This window comes from Homarus americanus, unplaced genomic scaffold (assembly GCF_018991925.1).
Source record: "Homarus americanus isolate GMGI-L3 unplaced genomic scaffold, GMGI_Hamer_2.0 scaffold23578, whole genome shotgun sequence".
Taxonomy (NCBI): domain Eukaryota; kingdom Metazoa; phylum Arthropoda; class Malacostraca; order Decapoda; family Nephropidae; genus Homarus; species Homarus americanus.
In genome coordinates, this window is record NW_024733231.1 from 5,840,776 (window position 1) to 5,864,126 (window position 23,351).

Here is a 23,351-nt window from a genome sequence, read left to right on the forward strand (position 1 = left end):
ATGATGGCCACCATCCCCTCAGCTAACTTCCACTGATGATGGTCACCATCCCTACAGCTAACTTCCACTGATGATGGCCACCATCCCTACAGCTAACTTCCACTGACGATGGCCACCATCCCTACAGCTAACTTCCACTGACGATGGCCACAGTCCCTACAGCTAACCTCTACAGATGATGGCCACCGTCCCTACAGCTACACTTCCACCACCGTCCCTACAGCTAACTTCCACTGACGATGGCCACCATCCCTACAGCTAACCTCCACAGATGATGGCCACCATCCCTACAGCTAACTTCCACTGATGATGGCCACCGTCCCTACAGCTAACTTCCACTGACGATGGCCACTGTCCCTACAGCTAACCTCCACTGATGGTGGCCACCATCCCTACAGCTAACTTCCACTGATGATGGCCACCGTCCCTACAGCTAACCTCTACTGATGATGGCCACCATCCCTACACCATCCCTACAGCTAACTTCCCCATGGCTGCAGCCTAACACCACTGATGGCGCACACCACCTGCCCCTAACTCCACTGATGGTGGCTAAACTTCCTGATGGTGACCACCGTCCTACAGCTAACTCCACTGATGCACCCAATGATGGTGGCCAGATCCTACAACTAACACCCACTGATGGTGGCCACCGTCCCTACAGCTAGCCTCCACTGATGGTGGCCACCGTCCCTACAGCTGACACCCACTGATGGTGACCACCGTCCCTACAGCTAACCTCCACTGATGGTGGCCACCGTCCCTACAGCTAACACCCACTGATGGTGGCCACCGTCCCTACAGCTAACACCCACTGATGGTGGCCACCGTCCCTACAGCTGACACCCACTGATGGTGACCACCGTCCCTACAGCTAACCTCCACTGATGGTGGCCACCGTCCCTACAGCTAACACCCACTGATGGTGGCCACCGTCCCTACAGCTAACACCCACTGATGGTGGCCACCGTCCCTACAGCTAACACCCACTGATGGTGGCCACCGTCCCTACAGCTAACCTCCACTGATGGTGGCCACTGTCCCTACACCTAACACCCAATGATGGTGGCCACCGTCCCTACAGCTAACACCCACTGATGGTGGCCACCGTCCCTACAGCTAGCCTCCACTGATGGTGGCCACCGTCCCTACAGCTGACACCCACTGATGGTGACCACCGTCCCTACAGCTAACCTCCACTGATGGTGGCCACCGTCCCTACAGCTAACACCCACTGATGGTGGCCACCGTCCCTACAGCTAACACCCACTGATGGTGGCCACCGTCCCTACAGCTAACACCCACTGATGGTGGCCACCGTCCCTACAGCTAACACCCACTGATGGTGGCCACTGTCCCTACAGCTAACACCCACTGATGGTGGCCACCGTCCCTACAGCTAACTCCCACTGATGATGACCACCATTTAAGGGTTAAGGCATCATATATGGCAGCCACTGTGGTATAAATCATAGTATTAAGATTAGTAAGGTTTAATATTACCAAACTTTATATCAAACTCTGATTCAAATTACTTTTTTTAGAGAATAATTAATTAGTAGTTTGTCTTCTAATAACTGTTGCTAATTTATACACTACAGCTGTATAAAATCAACTCATCCCCGAGATGTGCAAGGAACATCAATTTATTCATTTAGAAAACTCATTAAGTGAAAAAGCCTTGCCAACGAGCAGTTCAGAAAATACTACTATCATATAAATCAAATCATACATCGGTACTACCATTATAAATATACATTAATCAATATTATGTAGCGTATATTAAAAGTCCCAGGCTACATCGTCATTTAAACTCGTCTGTTCTAAAGTTCTCTCCAGCAGGTCAGGAATAGTGTCCCCTGGAAGGAAGAGTTACGTAGATTAGTACATCGTCTGACCATCTAACACAGCACAGTACTGTAACTTCTAAACTAAAATATAAGACTTTCCAACCTAATGCTTTCAAGTGGTGCCTGCTGATGGCCAGTGAACCAAAATATAAGACTTTCCAACCTAATGCTTTCAAGTGGTGCCTGCTGATGGCCAGTGAACCAAAATATAAGACTTTCCAACCTAATGCTTTCAAGTGGTGCCTGCTGATGGCCAGTGAACCAAAATATAAGACTTTCCAGCACATCATTTTGAAGTGATCACTGCTGACTGCTATAGTAAATTAAAGCTTACAAAATAAGTGTTATGGTGAGTGAGAATATCAACACCCAATCCTGGTGTCATCCTTCATCCCTCAAGGCTGACTCACCCAACCAATTGTTGTGAGCTCACTGCACTGTATCCCTGTTGTAGGCTATACATGCAGGAAATAGCAGCAGTTCTGACTATACATGCAGGAAACAGCAAACATTTCTGGCGATACATATAGGAAACAGCAAGCAGTTATGGCTATACATGCAGGAAACAGCAGTAGTTTAACCAGCCTCGAACTATCAAGGGAGGGCTAATCTTCAGTTGATTCACAAACGCTAAAGTTACAATGGTTTCGGTCGTGACCCCAATCCCTATCTCGACTACACAACTGGTTCATAACGTGTAGTGTACAAAATACCCGGAGGAAATAATTTCATATGACCAGATGCTTTCACTGTACAAAGTCCCACAGTAAACTATAAGACACAGGAGCAATATGAAGATCCAACAAATATATAATCTGAGTTCTCATAATTATCCGAGAGATGGCGGTCCAGTCTCGCTCTTCAAAGCAGGTGGTACTGTGTCATGCTTCAAGGAACAACTCGGAGGGTTAAGGGTCCCGGTAAGATTGACGCACTCTTACTTTGGTTACGTGACTTATTAATGCAAGCGTTGATTTTGCATTGTTTACACTGTATTTAATTTGTGTTTTATTTTTTCGGGCAAATGTCAACATTGAATTGCACAGTGTTTAGAGACAGAAAAGGGTGAGGTCAGTTATTCTAGTCTCTCTCTTTTGTCTCTCTCCTTTCCTAGTAAGTACACAACAGCACAGCACAAGACCTCTCAACTATCTCTCTCTCTTACCTATCTCAGTCTGTTGTGAGAGTGGAACAACAGGATGAAGAAACTGTGGTAAGGTCCCGTTCAACTTCCGTGTTTGTCTGATGAACTGGTGGTGGAGGAGGTCATCCGCTGACGGCCGGTGTTCTGCGATGCGCTCTAGAGCCTGGGCGACGAAGGTGTGGGCCGCCGACGAGAAGAGGCGCTGAGATATGGCCATACTGGTGAGGTTATCCCCCACGCTGCCACCGACGCCCGAGTCTGTCGCCATACCTGCAGGCAACATAATTGTATAATGTACTGTGTAAGTCTTGTGGGTGAAGAAAGGTTAATTATAATAGGAGGATGGAGTGAATGATGGCTGTAAAAGCATTGTTGTTGATGATGATGATGATGGTGACAGTGGTGATGGTGACAGTGATGATGGTGGTGGTAGTGACAGTGATGATGATAATGGTGGTGGTATACAAATGTGAGGATCTGTAAGTGTAATTTAACATTTTACAAAATCCTGTGTTCAGGAGTAATGCGCTTTCACACCCTGGCAAACAGAGGTGTGTGTGTGTGAACAAAAATCAACAGCTAAACAACAATGGGGTGACGCACCTTGTCCGTTCTCAGCATTCTGGGGGCAGTTGGAGGCATCGTAGAGGTAAGGTACACGGTCCTCGAGTTTCTCCAGCAGCATGAGTGTTGAAGGAATGCCTCTGTACGGCACCTCGCCGTTGCCTAACTCACACATCACGATGCCTACGCTGTAAACATCGCTCTTCTCGCTATATCCGTGAAGATCCTGAAAGCAAGGGGAGGAATATAATACAGAGTGTCTCATGGTTTGTAGGCCATATTGTACAGGGTGTCTCATAGGTTATGGACCAAACTGTACAGGGTGCATTATAGGTCACCCACCAAACTGTACAGGGTGTGTCATAAGTTGTGCTGCTTGTGCACCACACAATAAAACTTACCCAAATTTCTATGATCAAATTTTATGAGGACATTTCTATAGCAGTTCATATGGTTCCCACAGGCCAGACTGCCTTATAGAGACAGTGTGAGTACAATTAACAGTCATGGTCATTAAGGACAGTGCGGGTACAGTTAACCTGACCATTAGAGATAATATGGGTAACATTTAACAGTCATGATCAACACTACAGTACAATAGGTTAAGCATAAGTCAGAATTCTAGATAAGTCAGTCAGCTTAGAGGGGTCTTCCCATACAGTCCAGCTTATAGGGGTGTTACTCACCTGTGCCAACAACTCTGGACTGGCCCAGTTAAGGTTGCAACGAGCCTGCCGGGGGTAACAATGGACGGTTTTCTGCCATCTGGTGGAGTCCACAATAGAGGTGCTGTGTCGTAGTCCACTCAGGGCCACGCGACCTATACTGTCTATTAGTATGTGACTCCCTCTCACGGCCCTGCAAATAGTATACAGTATATGTATGGTGAACGATGATATTAATTTATATAATCACACACACACCTCCATATAATCCTGCAAAGATTCTCATAAGCATAACTTTACATCTACTGTCATAAACTCTCAGCCTTAGGACAAACACAAGATAAAATCATGTAGCAAACACACTCACTCACCTGTGAATGATACGCTTGGAATGAAGGTAAGAGAGGCCATGCAGGACGTCCTTGATAACGAGAGCCAAGGCAGACTCCGGGAGACCTTCAGCAAAGTGAGTGGCGACGAGACGGGAGGCGGAGGTGTACCCTAACAGAGGCATGACTATCCACAGTTGTTGTGAGAATGTAAACGAGGCCATGTACTGGATGATGTTTCGATGTCTGAGTTGTTTCACTGTCCGAATCTCATGCTGGAAGGTGGAAAGGCTTGTGAGGTATACTTAACCACTTCACTACATGGTCACCACTTTTGTTATTTTATTAAGCTAACATTTCATGATTATATTCAATAGAGAGGTGACCTCATACACAAGGGGTTAAATTATTACTCTATGTACGTTGGTCAATCAACACACACACTTGAATCAACTAGCACACCTCATGACGCTCAACACACTCACCTGAATCAACCAACACACGCTGATGATATTAACACACTCACCTGAATCAACCAACACACCTTGAAGACATAAACACACTCACCTGAATCAACCAACACACCCTGACGACATAAACACACTCACCTGAATCAACCAACACACCCTGACGACTCACCTGGATCAACTCAAACTCATCTTCACATTTATCCAGCTCATAGATCTTAAGAGCCACGTGGTTGTTGGAGGGCTTGTGCCGAGCGACCCACACTGTGCCCTTACCGCCACACACGGACCCCAGGGGGCTCCACACATCGTAGCTCTCCGTTGATGCCTCAAAGGACACCATGCTGGGAGAGCGTAACTCCAATGCAAAACTCTCCGACTTTATGCGGCTCTATGAGGGAGAAATAGAAACGAATAATCATTTAGTATGAATAATCTTTAACAACAAGAGACAGAAACTTTAATTAGATTAACATACATGGATAATTATTTTAGGGTTCTTTACATAACACAATTGACAAACTACCAAAAAGCGTGTTTATGTATGATTAATCATTGAGCCAATACTGTGTGTGTGTGTGTGTGTGTGTGTGTGTGTGTGTGTGTGTGTAGAATAACGTTATTAGTGTATTACATCAGTGAAGCAACGCTCACTTGGCTGTCCTTATCAAAAATTAATATATGACTACTGTGGTAATAAGTCTTGTTATATCTGACAAATTTAAGGGTTGTTAAATGACACAAGAATAAATACTACAAGAATAAATAAAAGAAACAGAAAAACAATAAAAAATAAAGAAAACACAAAATAAAGATAATAATAACATAGACAAATATAAAGCAGTAACGTTTGTACAATATTAAGGAGCATGAGTGTAGTAGAAGGCCAGAGTTAATATACTGTACTTCAAGGGAGATATGAGACATTATCTTCTCCTCGAACAGCAGTTTTTACAGTTTTTCTCTAGGACCCATTTTCTCAAGAAGTCAATAAAGGGAGGAAATGCAGTGAGGTGTGATAGAAGGAAGGTGTGGCAAGAGCTGGAAGACATGTTCCTCCCATAGTATGAACTTTATCATTCAGACTTGGGCTCTTCAGCATTGGGTGTCTTGGAAAAGCGTATCTGTACATGATAGGTTACGGGTATTGGTGGTGATCATGTGAACGTTTGTATTACCAACAGCAACACTGTCCTCACTTGTTGATGTGTGAGATCTCCTACAAGTAAAGACAATGTTGTTCTAGTAATAGAAACATTCATACCATCTCCACCAAAATTTGTAAGGCAGTGTATAAACATGTTTATGAAACACCTTGTTCATTCATTGTCATACTTACAGAGTTAACAAACATTACTCTCATACATGAAGTGTTTCACAACACTAGATAAAGGTGGAGGATGTGTCCCACACAATGTACAGTCACTCAAAACCTATCTACTGTATACATAATTGTGTTGAAAAAATATGATAACGGACGAAGGATTTTGACAACCCTACCGAGACAACGGGTGTCACAGTGTTCATTCTGAGATAATTGACCCCCAAGTAAACATAGTTTTTTGAGTGACTGTACAACAGAGAGGAAGTACAGTACACAAGTACTGTACTGTACAATATTCATCCACTCAATGGGTAAAGTACTGGAGGTTAGCAGCACTCATAAAGTGTGTACATTTTATTTTTAATTGAGAAGCATTTTAAGTTTATCACAAGCAGATGTTTGTCCTGTATGCATCTTCCTCTGGCTAAATAAACTGTTTCAATGTATTATTCATTACCACAATACTGTGTGGTGATCAGTGAGTGAGTGAGGTGGTGACCACACTACAAGGGGGAAAACAGCCATACACAACTCTGAGTCAATGTCTAAAAGTACACTATTAATAATCACAAGGAAAAAAGAAAACACGAAGTTCCCAAGCGCTTTCATGTAATTCACATCTTCAGGGGTGAGTACAGACTGTACTCACCCCTGAAGATGTGAATTACACGAAAGCGCTTGGGAACTTCGTGTTTTCTTTTTTCCTTGCGGTTATCAGCATACACCTGGATCACGCGCACCTACAGTGATTTACTTGCACTATTAATAATATAACACTACCTTAACTAACGTACATACCTGTAATACTTAGTAATACATTATACAATTTAATATATTTGATTTACAGTATAAAAAAAAAATTACTTTTAAATATCTTACAGTTTCATGCAACATTTGATAGTTCTAGACTTATATACTGCAGTCAAGAGGATTAACAAGACCATTTACAATTCCAGCCTTTAAGAATCACCTGAAGTTTAGCCCCCCAAGATCTCACCTGAAGTTTAGCCCCCAAGATCTCACCTGAAATTTAGCCCCCCAAGATCTCACCTGAAGTTTAGCCCCCAAGAGCTCACCTGAAGTTTAGCCCTCCAAGATCTCACCTGAAGTTTAGCCCCCCAAGATCTCACCTGAAGTTTCAACCCTCAGTTTAACCAGCCTGAAGTTTTAGTACTCCAATACAATCTGGGGGGGTCTATTCTTCAGGTGATCCATAAGACTAAAATTATTAATGGCCTTGTTGATAGTTTAGACTTTAACACTGATACTGTATATACATTTACTACATCATAAAATATACAGGAATACAGTACATACATATCAAACACTCAACACATACTGACCATTCCACACACAGTAAATATATTAACTCTTAGTTGGCAGCTAAGGACTACCTACCCTACCTTCATGTGTGCAAAACTGGTATGCAAAGAATGTAAAATGTCCACTGATGATGGCCACCATCCCCTCAGCTAACTGATGATGGCCACCATCCCCACTGATGATGGCCACCATCCCTACAGCTAACTTCCACTGATGATGGCCACCATCCCTACAGCTAACTGCCACTGATGATGGCCACCATCCCTACAGCTAACTGCCACTGATGATGGCTGCCATTTAAGGGTTAATAAGATCTGTCCATAAGACTTAACTATTAAAAAATAACATTAAAGCGAGTGTCAATAAATTCTACAAGTTTAGGAAAATATTAACTGACAATGATAAAAAATCTGTCAGTCAGTCATCAAGTCACCGTCAACACTCACCAACACAACACACAGAAAAATACCGAAATTGATTCATTATGAAATTATAACTTAAAACTATTAAAACTATACAAAAAAGTTTTAGTCTCTGGGCTTGATAGCTCTCACTAAACTGGGAGTGGGTGGAGAACATCATGAGGTTACACAGCACAGTACAGATATTTCACCAATAAAGTTAAGTATTATTTTTCATCTTTACCGACCAGTCACCTTGTTGTGAGGAAATCGCATGCTGTTTATTATATGTAAAGTGAAGTGATGTTGTCAAGACCAAGACCTTGAATGACACCTTTGGTAATTATGATATTTTGAATCACCTGAAGATCAACACCCATAGAGAGCTTCAGGTGTGTTTAACAGGGGGGACTCTTCAGAGGAGCATCTAGGGGGCTAATCTTCAGGTGACCCATAAAGGCCAAAAGAACAAAAGAACACAGTCTCATTAGTGGTACTGGTGTCGACTTCATCACTGAACACTTCTGTACGGGGAACATTGCATTTCTTTTTTATTAACCTAAAATTATCCCGGCAGGTACAGTACTGTATACATTATGGACCAGCTATTGTATGTACAGTGGAAATGTTGAATATATACAAACAGACAGAGGAAGTTAGGTTAAAATATGTGACACTACAGTAATATCGCCGTTAGCCAGAATCCCTCAAACCCGGAACTCTCTGATAGCCGGAATTGAAATTTTCTCGGAAAATTGATCCCAAAGCCGGAATTTTCCAGAAAATTTTGGCTCTGGAAACGATTTTCCGAGGGGCACATTTTCTGGAAAATTCTGAGAAAATTATCCGGTACCTGGAAAACTCCAGGGATGGGAGATATTTTTTAGGGTTCAAGAGATGATGTAATGAGTAACTTCCGGAACTTAAGAGAACATTTTTTCCAGCTTTGAGAGATGTTTTGTTACCTAGAAATCTCTCATTCCCAGAAGTGCTCTGCACCAATTGTTCTGGCTAACAGAGATATCACTTATATGGTGCAGTATATAAAGAGTGAGACACAACATGAAGCACATCCAAAGAAGGAAAAATTATCTAACCAAAAGAAACTTTACTAAAAAAATAAAACTAAGTAAAACCGCAACACAGATACAATACAATACTGTACAGTACTAGAGTAGCAACAAAAAAATAGTTATGTTGCAGCGTAGAGTAACCATGCACAGCGTAAGAGTGAGTGCCCAAGAGCCGGGCAGCACGTGACACACGGGCTTTAGTATCTTACGAGGGGCTGGTATGCAGTGTCAGTATGACCTAGGCGCACATCTACGCGCACATCAGGGGAGACGGCCAGACTGGCTATGCGGGAACACGCACACGGACAATCAAGGCACGACATGACCCACAGACTGACAGAAACTGACACTTTCTCAGACCGAGTGAATGAAGAGATGCCGGACCCGGTGTGCCAACGCTCAACACTGCTCCAACACTGCTGTACTGTACACCTTTTTTTTAATGGGTGCTCCAATGCCTGCCGTAGGGAATAACAATGTGAATTGAATCATCTCTTTAAATGAGTTCACTGTTTATGAGTCAAAAGTTAATGACAAACCAACAACTGAAATGAATTACTGTACTTCAGTCAATCAAGAACAATAGTTTTAATGGCTGCTCCAATGCCTGCCAGAGAGAATTCTGTAAAAATATTGTTTATTAATTATCTTTTTATAAGGAGTTCACTTGTCTATGCCTCAAAATCTAATCCTAACCTTATAATCCCAATGCATCACTTCAGTCAACCAATCAATGTCATAAACGACATTTTTCGAGTCGATATAAACGTACGGTAAAGACTTTAACGCAGAATATTCACCCAACTCTACCCTCACCCAACACAATCTACAGTCAAACACTTTACTCAATAATTCTGTAGAGCAAAACAGTCGTGAGATACTTACCAGGAACGAACGTTAAACCGATTACTTATATTGTAAATAAATGACATGATGCTTGGACATGGTGTGGTTAGGTTAGCTTAGGGAGGATAGATTAGATTAGGTTAGTTTGGTTAGGTTAAGTCAGTTTAAGTTAGATTAGGTTAGGATAGGGGGATAGGTTAGGGGAAGATAGATTAGCACTGATTAGGTCAGGATGTGTTAGGTTGGCTTAAATCAGGTCAGGCCAGGTTAGGTTAGCTTAAATCAGGTCAGGTTAGGTTAGCTTAGATCAGGTCAGGTTGGGTCAAGTTAGCTTGTATCAAATACCCTGTACTGTAGTAAAGTGGTCATATTCTTGGTCATATTTCAGACCTGACTTAAGGCTTGCTAGTTTACGTTATTTCGAAACAATAAAAAAAACTACATTACTTTTTTTCTTACCCGTACGCATAAATGAACATAAATTAGTGCATGGATTCAAGGGTAGTGCAATGACCATACCAGTGATGAACATGACAGCAACATTAACATGACTACTACAACAGTGTAGTTCAGATGCCACTAACAGATTATAAACCTTCTAATTAATTAACAAACTCTTATATTAAGGTGTTGGTGGCAATTTTACTACAGGTTACACTCGCTCCACGGAGTATCTTTAAGGGGGGTGGGGGGTCGGCTGGATTTCAAAATGATCACTGCGACTCCTGTTGTCTTGGTAAGGTTATCAAAATGCTTCATCTGTTGTGTCGTATCTTTTAACACAAAGTCATAAAGATACTACTAGGAGCGAGTGTATAAATAAAACTGGTGCTCAAGGCCTGTCTATCCTGAGTTAAAGGTCTTGCTGACTATTCTACTACAAATAAAATAGGTGCATTAAGCCCATCTATCTATCTATCAATCAATCAACTCCTTTGCCACTTTTGTATGGGGTGGTTGAAGGAGAAAGGGGAGAGAGAGAGAGAGAGAGAGAGAAGGGGGAGATAATAGGGGTGAGTGATGCAGGACAAATGTAAAAGCAACAACAATGATGGGTGTTAAGACAAGTGAAGACCAGTGCAAAAACTCAACTAACCAAAAATCTAATTAATCAATCACTATTTGATTAACTTTCATACATAAATATTTTTATCTAATCTGTTCCCAAAACTTATGGCAAGATAATATTTATTTATCAAAAACTTTCTGGGTTCAAATACTAACACAATATTACCTTATAATGAAAACATAATTCTTAAAATAAAGAAAAAAAATGGCTTTCAATTTACTTAATCTGTGGCACCAATGACAGACACTGAATTATGTTTGATTTTATCATGAATGAACCACTTGGTATTATCAACCATTACTATATACAGTACAGGAAGTACATTAGATATTTGACCCATTTTTAAACTTAGGTATCTAAACTGCATAGTATCAGATAATTATTAACTATGATGGTAATTTCCAAAGGAACATAGTATGTTTATGTAACAGTTGAAAAGGTACAGTGCTGTATCAGGATTACATAAATAAACAATCAGACTCAGTAAACAACTTGGCCAAAGAGCTAACCTTCCCACCTACATTTCTCTTTGACGAAGAGGAAGATCTTTTCCTCGTCCACCAAGTGTTGTCCACGGGGAAGATTTTTCTACGTATCTGAAATTAAATTTGCCGGTTGAAGTCTTGATAAGTTCCGCACACTTTTCGGCCATCAGCAGCTATGACGCTACACCATTGTCAATGCAGTATATAAGGATCACCTGAAGAATCGCTCCCCCAGCTTATTTCACCTGATTTAATTTCCCCAGCTTATTTTACCTGATTAAATCCCCCAGCTTATTTCACCTTATTAACTCCCCCAGCTTATTTCACCTTATTAACTCCTCCATCTTTTATAACTCCCACAGTAAGAGACTCAAATATAAATAACTCGCACCAAAAGACTCTCATAGAAATAAACCTCATACCACAAGTGACTCACAACACGACAGACTCACAACCTCACAAGACTCTCACACCTCCGTGACTCAAAACACAACTGACTCTCAACACAACAGACTCATAACCTCACAAGTAAATTCTCACACCCCCGAGACTCACAAAACAAGATACTCACAACACGACAAACTCACAAAGCTACGACTCAAATAACTCAAAAACGAGGAAGACTCACACGGTTCAGCTTGGTGGAGGCTGAGGAAGAGAGAGAAGGTGAGAGGTGAGAGGCGGCAACAACAGACAGCCACCCTCACCAACAACTTACTTCTCGGATGTGTTTTGAAAAAGAGAAACTAGGGAACGTGATGAGGAGCATAACGTTGTCCCAGTCACCACGACCAGACAACTGTGCCTAATTATTTTGTAGAGGTGACATGGATGGATAGATAGATAGATAGACATATAGATAGTCAGCAGATAGCACTCGGTCATATTGAATCACCCTTTACATAGAATATATAATCGTGGATCACCTAAGATTAACACCCCAGATTATCTGCTGAATAGTTAGTAATATTTAACAGTGTGGGGTATGAGATGTTTGGTTCACACTCAGGATGGAATGGAGAAAGGAAACTCACAATGTGCTCTCTATATACATGTTGTATTGGATGTACAATGCAGCTTGGTGCTGGGAAGGCAGCATGGTTACAAGCGTGATGTAGAGAGAGCTGGTTGGTGAGGACGCTCAGAGAAGGACAGCTTGTGGGTCGCCATGCTCGCCAGCGGGAGAGAGGACCGCCAGGCAGGCGGAGGAGCGAGGACCGCCAGGCAGGTGGAGGTGTTGCTGGCTGGTTGGTGTAGGTAGAAAAAGAGACAGATCACCACGAGGTCAGGTCTTAAATAGCGGGGGTAGGCGTGGCTTAGCAGTTGACCCCCGCTCCGTGGTGTATGGCGGCGCTGGTTGACCTAGACCACGAGGCATACACTGGGGAATTGGTGGGGTCGGCTAGGCAGCGACAAACAGCGTTTGTAGGGGAGAATTCCACTACAATACTCCCCCTTCCCTCCAGGCTGTGTAGGAGACTTGTTGTCTGCAGGGTTGCATAGCACATGTGAGGCAGAACGGGCGGTGCGTGCCTCATGTGAGACAACGGCGATGGCGTGATGAGCCGGTCGCTGGATACAACTGTCTAGATACACAATATCTGTGGGAGTAGAGAGGGAGAATAAGGGTGTGTGGAGGCGATGAATGTTGTGCTTCCCTCACGGCAGGTACAGAGTCGACAGATGCGCCTGCTGGGGTGTGTGGACCTGGGTCAGGAGCAGGGGCTGTGTCAGCAGCAGCGGATGAGGGCTCGTGACAGCAGCTGGGTCCACGACAGCAGCAGGGTGCAGGACATTAGCAGGGAGTACCTGAGGGAGAAAAGAGGGGTGTGTGGGTCCGCACTCAGGAACAGAGGCCGCATCAGGGGCGGCAGGGGTTACTGCTGGGCCGGGGTCGGCGTCTGAGGCAGGACGGGTGTGCTGGGGTCGGTAGGACGTGGTGCTTAGGGCAGGAAGAGGAGCTGGTGTCTGCTTAGAGTAGCAGAGCTGCTCTAGGGTGTCTAACCTGCGGTGTAGAGACAGTAGCTGTAGAGCCGATGAGAGCTGCTTCTGGGTGGATAAGCCAGTCTTCCATGTTGCTTGAAGACTGGGAGCGTGATCAGTTTCTCCTCCATCCTGTGTGAGTGCGAATCTCCGGGAGTCACCATTTGTGGGGTATGAGATTGTTTGGTTCACACTCAGGATGGAATGGAGAAAGGAAACTCACAATGTGCTCTCTATATACATGTTGTATTGGATGTACAATGCAGCTTGGTGCTGGGAAGGCAGCATGGTTACAAGCGTGATGTAGAGAGAGCTGGTTGGTGAGGACGCTCAGAGAAGGACAGCTTGTGGGTCGCCATGCTCGCCAGCGGGAGAGAGGACCGCCAGGCAGGCGGAGGAGAGAGGACCGCCAGGCAGGTGGAGGTGTTGCTGGCTGGTTGGTGTAGGTAGAAAAAGAGAGTGATGATGATGATGATTATACGGAGAGAAGAGAGCAGTGGCTCTGAGAGTGGGAGAAGGGTATAGTACAAGGTAAAGTTTAGAAGTGGGAAGTAGAGGAGAAGGTTAACAGCAGGTGGGCTATCCACCTTGCGGAGACGTGTTTTTTGTCTTCCGTAACTGTGCTGCATTGAGAGGTTCTTGGGGTTAGGGAAGGCCGGTCTCAGCCAAGCTAAGCTAGGTTGTTCTAAGTTGTCCTGAGGGCATATTTTGTTAGGGGGGGTCTCTCCAGGTCCTTGTGGCACTGGAGGGATGATCCCCATCTTTTAGTTATTTTTATTTTTATTTCTTATTGTTATTTTGTTGTTATTTTGTATATAGAGGCTCTGGTTCTTCGTTATCATTTTTCCTGCTTCTAGGCCACCATCCGTGCGATGTGTTGTTGTTTTCCTCAATTAGTTGGTTTAGTATGGGATCCTGTTCTTGCTCGATTTTTTCCCATATTACATTTGCTTGGGTGTGTATTCTGATGTTGAGTGGGTCTATGCCGTGTTCTGTGTGTATGTCTTGTACTGTTTGTGTGTATGGTGGTTGGTGTTTTGCCGCTCTTCTGAGGGCTATATTTTGCACTGCTTGATATTTGAGTTGATTGGTTCTTGAGATTGTGTTCAGAGGTATCGGGGGGTATTCTAAGTGTGGTCTGATCAGTGCTTTGTATAGGTGCAATTGCGTGTTGGTTTCCAATTGGCGGAATCTTTTGAGCTTAGTAAGTTGTGATCTTGCCATAGCTAATCTTTCGTTAATGTGGGGTGTTATTCCGCATCTGGATATCTTGAGTCCTAATGTTTTTCCCTTGGCAGCGTATGGTATTTGTTGGTTGTTAACAATAATAGGGAATGGTTTTGTTTTTGCGATGTGAATTATTTGGAGTTTTTGTACATTGGTTTTTATCTTCCATTTACGTTCATAGTCGTTTATTACCTCTATTTCTCTGCATGTTCTAATAGCCATCATTTGTTTGGACTTTCCCGGGTACCTGACTATCTGTGTTACATCGTCTGCGTAAGCTATGTATTCTGATTGACGTGGTTGCGGCATATCTGCCGTGTATACAGTGTATAACGTCGGCGATATATTACTGCCTTGGGGAACTCCGCTATGAAGGATGAAGGTTTGTCCTAGATGGTTGTCGATTATTAATTTGGCCTGTCTGTTATCTAAGAAATTACATAATAGTGCTGTGATATTGGTAGGCATGTCCAATTTGATTATTTTTAACTTCAATCCTTCATGCCAGACTTTGTCAAATGCTTTTGAAACATCTCTCAGAATTATGTTGCATTGGTCTCTGTTACTTGCAGCATTTGCAATTGATTCATATATTAGAGCTATTGCTGTGTTGGTTCCTCGGTGTTTTCGAAAGCCGTGCTGTCTCGGGTTATATTTGTTTTCTTGGTCTAGAAAATTTCTCAGTCTGTTGTTGATTATTTTTTCCAATATTTTACCAGGTGTTTCCAATAATGATATAGGTCTGTAGTTTTCAGCTTGAGTATGGTTCTTTCCTGCTTTCGGAATGAGTCTGATTTTGGCTAATTTAAATTTGGTAGGGAAAAAGCCAGTTGCAAGTGAGGCATTGTATATATTTTTGAGCTGTTCGATCATAGACTGAGGAATGTTTTGAAGTACGATTTTATTAATTTGGCTTATGCCAGGTGCTTTATTCTTGAAACTTGCTATTGTTTTTGCAATATCATTTTGAGTTAATGGGGCAATTATTGGGTTGTTTATGTCTAATGAGTTGAGGTTGATTTTATTGGTAGGTTTCCATTTCTCTGTGTTCTGGCTCAAATATGTTTTAGTTGCCTGTTCTGTTTCTTGGCAGAAGCTTCTATTGTCTTCGTCATTTATTCTGAATATGTTCTTCCAGAATTCTCTAAATATTGGTTCTTTATCGTGTGGTTCTGTTACCTTTCTACCGTTTTTGTCCTTTATGTAGTTAGTTTCTTCCGAGTTTGTTCCCATTAGGTATTTTATTTTCTTCCAGAATGCTTTTGGATTTTTGTAGTCTGCTTGTGTGTCCTGGATCAGCTTGTTCCATGTTTCATTGTGTTTGTTCTTGCTTATGTCTTTCAGTTCTTCTTTTAGATTCCTGTATAATATTCTGGTGTCATTGCTCCACCCGTGTGTTTTGGTGTATTCATATAGATTGGTGAATCTAGTTTGGATCATTTTCTCTTCATGTGTTAATTGTGCATGTGGTAATGTACGGTATGTTGTTTTTGGAATGTTGTTTTCCATTGCTGTTGTTACTTCTTTGTACCATGTATCCAGTGAATTATCAATCTCTGTTGTGTCTTTGTTGTGTAGGAGTGTTGGTTCGTTGTTGCTAAGTTCCGATTTAAAATTTTCCCAATTTGCTTTATTGAGTGAAAATCTTGGGATTGATGGGATTTGTATCGGGGATGTGGATAAAGTTGCAATTATGGGTAGATGATCACTGGTTGTTGTGGGTCCAGCTTTTAGATGTACGTTTAGATGGTGATGTCTATTGGTTAAAACAATGTCTGGTTTCCCAGTGTTGCCGGCTGATATGTAAGTTGCGAAGTCGGGCCCGAGGTGTGTTATTGTCCCGTGATCGATGAGAGCATGGAGGATTTTTCCTCCTGGGTTTCTGACATTGTTTCCTAAGGTTGTGTGTTTTGCATTGAGGTCTCCTATGAAGTATGCTGGATTGTTTTGCCTCATTAGTTTTAAGATGTCCCCTGTAGGAAATATTGGTCTTCTGAATGTTAAATATGAAGTTCCGATGGTTATTGGCCCTCTTGTTGTATTTACTTCGGCTGCCAGAAAGTTACTTTGAAAGTTGTCAATGATTTTATATTGTATGTTGCGTTTTATGGCAATTGCTATGCCATCATGTGGTTCGTCGTGTATGTTCATTTGATGTACATGGTAGTTAAAGATCTTGATTTTTTCACTATTTTTCCTACCATGTGCGTTGATAAGAATGATGTCAGGGTCTAATGTGCTGTATATGTTGGTGAGTTCTGATTTCCTTGCCGAATTCCAGGCTAGGACGTTGTGCTGGATTATCTTTAATGATTTGTTTTGAGTAGTCGTGGGTCCCGAGAACTTGGTGTAGGGTGTCTGCTGGCTCGTATATCTCCTGGCGAGTGTCCACTCCTTTCCTCCTTCAATCCCGTTCTGATTTTCTTAAATTTAATTGTATCTACTCTTAAATAGCGGGGGTAGGCGTGGCTTAGCAGTTGACCCCCGCTCCGTGGTGTATGGCGGCGCTGGTTGACCTAGACCACGAGGCATACACTGGGGAATTGGTGGGGTCGGCTAGGCAGCGACAAACAGCGTTTGTAGGGGAGAATTCCACTACAACAGCCACCACTGACAATCCAAAACTTGACTAATATATCCAGAGGTTTATTTATTTCAAGCAAGACTAACCAAACAAACTATCCTGGTACAGTGGTGACGCCCGAGCGGCCAGTAAGCCGATAAATGGCGAAAATGACATAAGAAAGTTGTAAGGTCACTCTACTTTATACTTATTCTTGTACTGTACAGACTCCAGTACTAGGGATCCAACAATTTGTTTTGTTTTATTTATAATTTTTTGTATTAGATGGGAACATAATGTCTAAAGCTAGGATTTCATTTATGCGTTTGCAGTCAGTTTGCGTTTTTAGTCGCTACAGGGAGCGATTGGCATGTACTACAAACGCATAACGCTAACGCACCCGTGCCAATTTTAACAACCGTGTACATTTCAGTGTGATCTATTGAATGGAACCCTACAATAACTTGTATATGTTTTCAACGACTTAACTATGTCTCCCTTACACAAGGGCGAGTGCATGTCGAGGAGTCACATCCCAATATTGTCACGGTGTGGAACTCCACTACAAGATCGCTCTCCACCACTGACACTTTTGCTTGTGTGAACACTTGTGTCTCGCCTGCTCGTGAGTCTCTCTCCTTGTTCCACTTTTGTTAGAAATTGAGTTAACTGTACCATATTGTACCGCGATTCTTATGCTTTATAATTCTTGTTCCAGCCTTTTATCCAATTGGATGTCAAAACACCCGCGCTATTCTGCGCCTGTGATGGTGAATAACGATTCGCCTCTACTCCTGTCAAGGAACTGGAACTCTTCACAGCACGTGACAGCAGACCTCAACTTCTATAGTTACCCACAACTGACGCCTGTGTTGTGACTTTATTGAAATTGTACTATAATGGTGTCAGTTGATAATGTAAATATATTCATTATATTGACTTGATGTATATTTGCATCCTCTTATGTTGCTAATGAATTAAATGGGGTCCAAGGGTTCTGAACGACTTACTACACGATGTATTATAGGGCAGCAGGCTTGTTAGTGGTAAAATTCTAACATCAACCGGGCTTCACTAGGGAGTTGATCTTACATATTTATTTCTTTGATTTATATCGATCACACCTTATAAACTATTTTTAACTATCATTGACATTGTTTTATATATAAAATAGAGAACTTTAGTCAAAATATATATAAAATAACTTGAAAATCTCGCAAACATGATGGTTTGGGAAGTTTGTTGTTGACGTCGTGTTCCCCATGTTAGCATTGGAAAACTATGGAGGGGTAATTAAATTAATATATCTTGGATTCACTTTCTTCCCAGCAATTTCTCTTAATATTTTCGTTTTTTATTACACGAACTGAATTCAATAAATTATGTTTCTTGTTGTAATATACTATGACAGTTACATCTACAATACCGTAATGAGCAAATGCCTATCTAGTCATCCATCTCTCTATATTTAATTCCACGGCACGATCCCTGTGGTAAGAATCTGCTAAAGAGATGAACTTCTTCCTGCCCGTTTCCACACTTATTTTACACCACACCCAACATTATCAGTATGTTTCTCCTTGATCGTATATGGCCAGCAATCTTACAGCCATTATTACTACTACCCTGTACTACTATAATTACTACCACAACTACTACTATTACTACTTTTTAATTTTTGTTTAATATATGTGGCCTCCAACCTTCCCTTATAGCCACACCTACCACCATCCCTACTTCTACTATCTCTGTGGGTCTGGGAATTCCTTTGCACTTCATCACTTCAAACACAATGTAAAATTTACCTGAAGGAAGAATAATCTTTTCTGTTGCTGAGTGAAGACCACCATATCTATTTCCCACTTGTCTCTTCCACCAGTCTTGATATATTCTAGTTTACTACAGAACCATTGAGGGTGGCATCTGACTCAGCCAGTATTTCCTAACTCCTAGACTGTCACTAACTGTAAAAATGGGAAAGAATCACTATCAAATGTGTACTATATATTCATGATGTTGTGAATGTTTATAAAAGTTAATTTCAAATTATAATGATTTAAATAAGCTTCTATTTATCAACCTCTTTACTATGGGGATGCCATTTTTAATATTTAACTTACACCAGATGGGTTTTTCAGTTCAGAGGTGACACTGTACACAAGGGGTTAGTAGCTTATTTCCATTAACCCCTTCACTATGGGGATGCCACTTATAATATTTTATTTAACTCCCACCAAATTATTTTCTCAGTTCAGAGGTGACACCATCCATAAGGGGTTACAGATAATGTGTAAAGACAGACAGGTTATTATATTATGTTTGTACCATAAAATCCTGGTCACTTATTTTCTCTACTGTACTCTCTACATTTTTATCTTTATTAACTCCCAATGGAGTCGTGCTTTACGTCACTACACTAATGTGATTACCCAGAACAAGGTCTACATTGATGTGGTTTATATACCGTAGTCATTGAGGCAGCGGAGTGATGATCTCACTACACAACAACTGTCTTCTTCATCAGTCATGGCTATAATTCCCTCAGTTATTAAACACCAAGTCAGGTGAGATAAGATGGAGGGTTAATCTTCACATGATGCCACACAAGATGAGTTTTTGGTGCATTTCACGTTGAGGAGCAAGTGAAGTACAGTACCAGTATGTCAGCACAACACCCCTGCTGTAACACAACCAACTGATGCATAAACAAGATGTAAATAAAAGACGGGATTAATAAAGGTCTATATTCAATTTAAAACACCTTGACAAATGTTTCCATTCACACTTATATTTAAATACTATGTGAATCATCTCGACCATACTGCAGTAAATATGAGACAAGAGAGATGGTCCTGTGACTCCTCAGTTCACACCTCACAAGTAACAATAGAAGAAATAAATACATTTTTATGAATACAATAATAAACAAATATTACAACCTAAGAAAACATGATGGAGCTGCAAAAAACTCGCACGTATGAATGAAATGATATATCGAGAGGTCCAGAGTCTCCCTCTACAATGTTGAACAGCTGAGAATCTACATGACAGTAATGTGTATGTGTAATGAAGTGGTTCAGAAGACACTGTTCCCTAATTATTATTAATTTACAGCTCCAACATTCCATGCATTATGCAGAGTTGATGTTTATAATGCCAGCCTCGCCATTATGAAAAGAAGAAATGTGAAAAACAGGCGGCAAGCAACAAATATATATTCTGAATATTTCAACTTGCAATGACTGCTTCCAAAATGTCCCTGTTGGGGTCTTGGCACAACATAATTAAATATTTGACTCCATACATGGCAGCAAATATGTACAGCGGTATGAGTGAATATTATGAAGTTTGGGGGAATATGAACATTATTTGAGGATCATCTTTTACCAGATGGCCAGTGAGGAATTTGTACTTGAAACTGATGGTACTACAGCAGCAGGCAGTCGAGCCTTACACACACTACTGTACCTTGCTGGACCACTGTCTACAGCACATCCAACTCTATGGCAAATTTACTAATAATTTTTTGTTTTAACTTACTCGACCACACCTTAAAATATTGTGTACAGTAATAATGTATACAGGAATTATGTATACAGTAATAATGTAGTACTGTACAGTATACATAATGAATTAAATAAAACAGTATTCTATGTAACTATAGTGAATATACTGTCTCCAGCACACTAACACAGGGGTGGTTTATACACACGCTTCTTTACACCCTCATTGGTACACACACACTGCCTCAGTTAACCTCACCGACACCAGTCAACACACCAACAAGTTATATACTGTGACTCACTCCAACATACAGTAAGTGAAATGGCGGCTTATTGTTTCCTGAATCAACACTAACTGTCATCGTGTGTGCTACCAATCAGCCGTCTGTAGTGGGGGTGAGCTGGGGGAGGGAAAAAAAGAAAAAGACATTCCAAATGACTCAATGAGCAGCAACATTCAGACATACGAGTCCCCAAAACGAACTCCTGACCAATACATTTTCTAGAGCTTTCCTAATCACACTTCTTTATAACTTTTATACACATGAGTGACACTTCGAGAAGGGTGCAGATACAAAGTAGGTTTCTGAGCGAGCATATAACAAGGAAGAGAGAAAGAACTAAAGGTATATATGACCCTATCCAGAAGAGGTACTTTAACTGGACAAGCACACACAAGGACAGACAGACGGACAAAAACAAACCCTTAGTATACCCTGCCGATAGTGACGGTGATGTAGTAAAAATTGATCACTCAAAATGGAAGTGATATTTGTGATTATTTGGCACAGTGGATGATGACAAACCCCTCAGTGCTACAGAATCTTGGAATACCTTTATACAGCAATGTGAGTGAGATAAAAAACGAGACCATTAGAAGTTCTAGCTTTTATAGATCACCTGAAAATGAGCCCCCCCCAAGATAGCTTGAAGGTGGTTAAGCTGAGGAGGCTATTCTTCAGGTGACCAGTTGGGGCTGATCTTCAGGTGATGAATAAAGGTTAATATTACAAATAGTCTTGTTCTCAACTATATTATTGCTTCTTATACAGGACAACTTGTAAACTTGTATGCTTGTAAGTATAGACTAATAAGTGAAGTCACTCTGGCAAAGATGGGAGTGTGAGGCAGCAAAGGATCACCGGGGAACACCAATGATTGTTGAGGCCAGAACACATCCTGGCACCAGGGCCGGATTCAGGAGTGGGCAAAGTGGCCATCTGCCCAGGGGCCTCCACATATTACAATATTTTATTTATTTGTTTATTCATTTGGATTATTTTTATTTTCATTCTTTAAAATTCATGTTTATCTATTCCATCACGTAAAACTATGTTCAGCAAGAAGCGTGATAGAAATTAGGCTAGCTACTCCTTCAAATTCATGAATACCTGGTTTTCCTATGAACCGTATATTTTTAATATTTTTAATATAACTGCATATGGCTTCAAAATTCTCCAAAGAAGTGTTCAAATTTCAAAATTTTCCCGGGGGGCTTACAGCGCCCCCCGGAACTCCCAGATGTTTAGGCTCACTTCACTTGCCACTGCACCCTCTTGGGTAGTTATAATGAGGGGGGCCTCCACAAAGAGGCTGCCCATGGGCCTCCACAGGTCTAAATCCGGCACTGCCTGGCACAACTGTTACTGACACGAGGACTGACAGAGTGGACAATAACACAACAGAAAATTAAATTAAGAGACTTCTTCTCTTCTCTTACAGTATACAGCTCCTCCCCAACTTACGACGGGGTTAGGGACCCAAATCCAGGTCGTAAGTCGAAATGGTCGTAAGGCGAAAATGCTTAAATAATACATAGAAAATCTAAAATGGGTGTCTCTTTTTCTTCTCAGCACCACAAAACTCTCACTTTTAAGTTTGCCAGCCATTTTAAAGGAAACTACAAATGAAAATTTTGTCTGTGTACTGACGTTGGGACTCGAAAATACGTAATTTGACCAAAGTTTGGTTTGACTGAGGCAGGTCATAAGTGCGGGTGGTCGTAAGTCGAGTAGGTCATAAGTCGGGGAGGAGCTGTATAAAGTTGACATAATAACTTCTCAAGTTCATTATGTATAAATTAAAGCAAATATATCTTTGCAATTTAATTTTCTTATAAAATTTTTAACATAAAACTGTGAGCAAATACTTCTCTACAAACTACTGGTGTACAGGGTGTCTCCTAAGTCTTGCACCATACTGTACAGTCACAAGCAGTAATTGTCATCCCCCCCCCACCAGTAGCTGAAGCCACTGCCAGTAAAGAGCAATACTGCAACTGTATTGACACACAGCAACATCCCCAGCCATGACAGTTCCAAAACTACCCAACAACGTTTAAACAGAGGAGGAGGAGGAGGAGGGTTTGTCCGATCACCAGGCCTTCACTTGTTGTGGATCTGGCTACTAGGGGAGTAGTGCTACTGACTGTACAGGGTGTGTCATAGGTACATGCACCATACTGTACAGGGTGTGTCATAGGTACATGCACCATACTGTACAGGGTGTGTCATAGGTACATGCACCATACTGTAC

At 41.7% G+C, this 23,351-nt stretch overlaps 1 protein-coding gene across 6 annotated transcripts; it reads right to left on the reverse strand.

Annotated features, from left to right (window-relative positions):
• Positions 1-1,304: 1,304 nt before the first annotated feature.
• LOC121869627 (STE20-related kinase adapter protein alpha-like) lies at positions 1,305-12,280 on the reverse strand. Of its 6 annotated transcripts, none has more exons than XM_042371115.1 (9): positions 12,169-12,280; positions 11,577-11,651; positions 9,489-9,598; positions 5,192-5,410; positions 4,595-4,827; positions 4,245-4,416; positions 3,598-3,784; positions 3,016-3,264; positions 1,305-1,859 (listed from the first exon to the last, which is right to left on the reverse strand). In XM_042371115.1, exons 4-9 carry the CDS (start codon positions 5,360-5,362, stop codon positions 1,783-1,785), a joined length of 1,089 nt encoding a protein of 362 aa, XP_042227049.1. In that variant the 5' UTR covers positions 5,363-5,410; positions 9,489-9,598; positions 11,577-11,651; positions 12,169-12,280; the 3' UTR covers positions 1,305-1,782. The 6 variants fall into 6 exon arrangements, with proteins under 6 accessions (XP_042227049.1, XP_042227046.1, XP_042227047.1 ...); XM_042371112.1 differs by having other exon boundaries at positions 9,350-9,598; XM_042371113.1 differs by having other exon boundaries at positions 9,350-9,598; positions 11,565-11,651.
• Between the last annotated feature and the right edge of the window lie 11,071 nt (positions 12,281-23,351).